Here is a 4,131-nt window from a genome sequence, read left to right as displayed (position 1 = left end):
TTTCTCCAAAGTAAGCAGATTGTTGGCTTCTTTATCGGCATCATCGGAAAATACGTGCCTATTTTTGTTGGTTTGCTTAGGAACTGGGAACATCTGGTGTTGGGAACATAGAACGTTGTTCATTTTAAAGTAGAGTCGTAATAACTTCGGGAGTTGGGAGTAAGAGAGAAAATGCCGTAGGAACATGAAGGCAGTCTGGAGAAAGGAGAGGCTCGCTCGTGCCTCTTTTGAAACACAGATTTCCTTGATTCTTCAATAGTATTACTTAAGGGGAAGCTTCCTAGAATGTCCTCAGTTTGTGTTGTTTCTGAATAAGCCGACTCGGAAAGCAGCAGGGCCAAAAAAAAAAGTGCGTATCTGGCTCCGCCTAGTTTAGGTTCATCCCAGCCCTGAAAGTTGTGGCCGCAGGACAGGCTTTGTCTGCTCTTAGAGCGTCGTTCCGATCCCTTTAAAGGTGGGGATCATGACGGAGTGTGCGGGGGAAGAAGGCGGGAGAGGAGGGCTGGAGAGTCTCGGTTGACATAGTAACTTCAGCTCGTCTCCTGCTCTCCGCCCTTAGGCTTCGCTGCCACACGCGGCCCCTCCTGTGCTCTCGCTGCCCCGGCCGCATCCTCGCGGGGTCCCGTCAGCCTGATGCTCTCAGGTCAAGGTCCGCTTTGCTCCCCGCCAGGTGGTGACTACTCCCCGAGTGAGCGCGGCAGCCACTCGCGGAGCCCGGACCGCCGGGCGTCTACGCCCCCTGCCTCCCCCTGGTCCCCTGGGCATCGGTCTGCCTAGGACCACTTCCGCGGAGGACGCGGCCCCTCCGCACCAGGTCCCGCTAGGACTGCGGGCGCGCCTCCCGCGGCGGCGGGGCCCAGGCCAGTCGGACGTTCCCGCCATGAACCAGAGCCCGGCGTTCGGGCCCCGGAGGGGCGGCTCTCCCCCGGCTGCCGCCAGAGCCGGCGCGCGGCGCAACGAGAGCCAGGACTACCTGCTCATGGACTCGGAGCTGGGAGACGACGGCTGCCCGCAGCCCCAGCTGCCTCCCTACGGCTACTACCCCGGCTTGTGAGTGCGGGCGGCGCGGGCGGCGCGGGCGCGGGCTGCGCCGGGGAGGCTGTGCGCTCGCGGGACCTGCGCGAACCCGCGGGCTTGCCTGCGAGGGCCCGCGCTGCTGGTTCTGCGCGAGCCAGGGCTGGGACCCGAGGGAGCAGAGGGGTGCGCGCGGGGCGAAGTTTGCTCCTGGTTGAGCACGCATGGGTATGTTTGCCCCAGAGAGTGAGACGGGGGAGCACCATCCCCGGGACAGGCGATCAGATAGCTGGGCAATTTCTTCAGCCCGCGGCACCCTGCGCCCCCAGTAGACTCGGTATCACTGCACGAAAGGCGTGATCTGAACAGGGGGGCTGATTCAAATGTGCGCCCTCGTGACGCTTAGCCTACGTGGAAGAATGACTCGAAGTCCAGGGGTCCTTGGAGCCGCCTCGGTGCGTGCGGGGAAACTCGGGAGCCCGCGTGCCCGACGGTCTCCACGCTCTGCCTGCCTGACGCTTCAGGCGGAGCGCACGCGGGCCTGAACGAACTGCGGAAGGTTTGAAGGTGTGCAAGGGAGTGGGTGGACCTGCCCCCCGGGACATCCCGTCCCTGTACTCAGGCCTTGGGGCTAAGACAGGGAAATAGAACCAATCCACTTTTCACCAGACATGGGGGAGACAGGCCTTTTAGGGGTGCGGGTCGGGAGCCTCGCGAACTGTAGAAGTGAGGGCGTCGGGGTCGTTCGTAGTGGCCTCTAAGGCGGAACCTTGACTTGAGAGAAGGTGGGGTATTTTGAAGGGAATTGAGGAGAAGTAGGGAGTAAACAGACAGCGGAATCGAGGAGTCTCCCCTCCCTCATACCCCTGTGACATGTGCAGCTGGCGCATAGTATTTCTAATCCTTTGCCCCTTTACTTGATCGGGTAGCCAAGTTTCCTGACCTGTCACATCCATCACAAGCGGTTTCTCAAGCTTCTCAGTTTTATGAGCAGCTCTGGGTGGAGGGAGGGCTCTGGCCCGCAGGCACCTGGCAGACTCACCGGAGGGATGGGTGCGCCTTTGGGCCGCTAGTCAGGGCTACCCAGAGTCAGGCCTGCTGTGCTTCCCTTTCGCAGGAAGAGGTGAACCCCAGGAAATGGTGCAGGTAATTTTTCTCAAAGATAGAGAAAAAAGTTGGAACTGTTCCATTCATCTATGTGCCATTCAAGTTGAAAGCATTTATAACTTATCTTTTTTTTTACTTTAAAAAAAATTAAGATACAATTCACATACCATAAAATTCACCTACTTAAGTTGTTCAAGGCAATGTTGTTCAATATGTCCATAAAGTTGTGCAAACATTACCAATATCTGAGGACATTTTCATCATCAACCAAAGAAATCTTTTCTTGATATTAAATTGGAAAATAGTTCTATGTCTCATAGCACTATTTGAACTTTAATGTGTATATGAATCACCTGGAGATCTTGTTAAAATGCAGATTTTGATTTAGCAGATCTAAGTGCAGCCCAAGATTCTACCTTTCTGACAGTCTCTCAAATGATGTTGAGGTCCCTAGTCCAGGGACCACACTGAAAAGCAATGTGACATACGTCGAGAAAAAATAAGAATACAAAGAAAAATAAATCAATCCTGGATATTTCCAATGCAGCTATTTTAAAATTCACTTTGAAGATATATGTTTAAAACATAGATGGACTTTTTTGTTGGCTTAGATTTGAGGTCTACTAAGTCTGAAGGTTATAGCTTTGGCAACATTACCTGCTGGCTAAATTAAGTGACTTAAAAAGCTATACTGCTTTTTAAAATTTAGACTGTCCCATGAACAAAATCTTTTCCTTTTTATTCTATAAGCTCTGTACTATTTTGTAAGCTGTATACCTGTTACTGTGTCTGTGGGAAAATGATTTGATTTAAAAACTTGTGGTGATATATTAGTAATGACAGAGACTAAATAAAGTAATAATTCCAAGTTGTTCTGAAAACTTTCCCCAATGCTTTCTTCAAATGTGGCTTTACTGCCTAATTGATTTATCTAACTCTTTACATTATCTACTATTTAGAGAATAAGTATTTTCTCCCTTAGTTCAGGAATCCTAGAGCACTCTTCCTGAATAGAACTGAGCAGCAGAAAGATGAACAGAAAGATGTGTGTTCATAATGTGCACCCTGTGTTACGTCGGTGGTACTATACTAAATTTAAGAGTGAGCCATGCTCCGGAAGTACAGTTTGGTCTTATCTGAATCTGTTATTTCCAAAAAGTTCTATAGTTACTTTTTCATTTTTTCATCCATTGTTTTCTCTGACAAGAGGTTTATGTTTTTCCAGTTGAATAATCAAGTAACCGAAAACTTTTAACCAATAAACAACAGTACTTCACATCTACACTGTATGAGAAAGAGCTAGAGAAAATTTCTTCTCTCTGGTAGAGAATACAAATAAGCTCTTCCATATGCTTTGGACTTGTGATTTATACAATTTCATATATTTTTTCAGAGTGGGAGATATTTGTGAAAGTAGCAATCACTAGTTCACTTTAGATATGGATATTGCCATTTTCTAAAGTCATTGAGATTTTCCTTTATAAGATCCCAGATCATTAAACTTAATAAGTTGTCATTTCTGTGGGATATATTCTATGACTCTGTTTCATAGTTCATTTATGTAGAAAGATTTTAAAATGTATTTTTGGGGCTTTTACTTAAAAATTGTAGTAAATTATCTTGCTTAAGAACAATTACATATTATTAGGCCTTAATAGTATAAGTAGTAACATTTTGAAATGGTGTTTAGAAGAAAATGTTTCAAGTTTTCTCATTTTACAATCAATTAATATACTCTATTATGATTAATTTTTAATGGTGATTAGCAAGAAAGATATATGTCCTGACAAGGTCTCAGGAAGCATATCAAAGTTCCTTTATTATGTCTCTAAACCATCACTTCTGAACATGGGTAAGAATCCCAGACTTAAGAAAAAAATTGTTAAGGGATTCTAAGGTCTCAAGATTTGAAACACAGTCCCACTAAACTTTCTTCTAGGATTAATTGGTTAATTATGAATAATAAAACCGTAAACTCTAAACTAAAGGACTGGCAATACAGCAGACTGA

At 46.9% G+C, this 4,131-nt stretch overlaps 1 protein-coding gene across 3 annotated transcripts in view; it reads left to right on the top strand.

Annotated features, from left to right (window-relative positions):
* The first annotated feature begins 457 nt into the window (after positions 1-457).
* The window catches only part of TRPC6 (transient receptor potential cation channel, subfamily C, member 6), a 194,405-nt gene continuing 190,731 nt past the window's right edge, over positions 458-4,131 (top strand). For 2 of the 3 annotated variants that reach the window (XM_012659166.1, XM_012659165.1), the window contains exon 1: positions 881-1,050. In XM_012659166.1, the coding sequence (XP_012514620.1) occupies positions 881-1,050 (170 nt within the window). Of the gene's footprint in view, positions 1,051-4,131 lie in introns of all 3 variants that reach the window. The other variant, XM_012659164.1, reaches the window with a different exon arrangement.

The sequence above is a fragment of the Propithecus coquereli genome, unplaced genomic scaffold, assembly GCF_000956105.1.
Source record: "Propithecus coquereli isolate 6110/MARCELLA unplaced genomic scaffold, Pcoq_1.0 Scaffold6, whole genome shotgun sequence".
Lineage (NCBI taxonomy): Eukaryota > Metazoa > Chordata > Mammalia > Primates > Indriidae > Propithecus > Propithecus coquereli.
The sequence above is the reverse complement of the archived record's forward strand: the minus strand, read 5'-3'. Positions and strand labels throughout refer to the sequence as shown.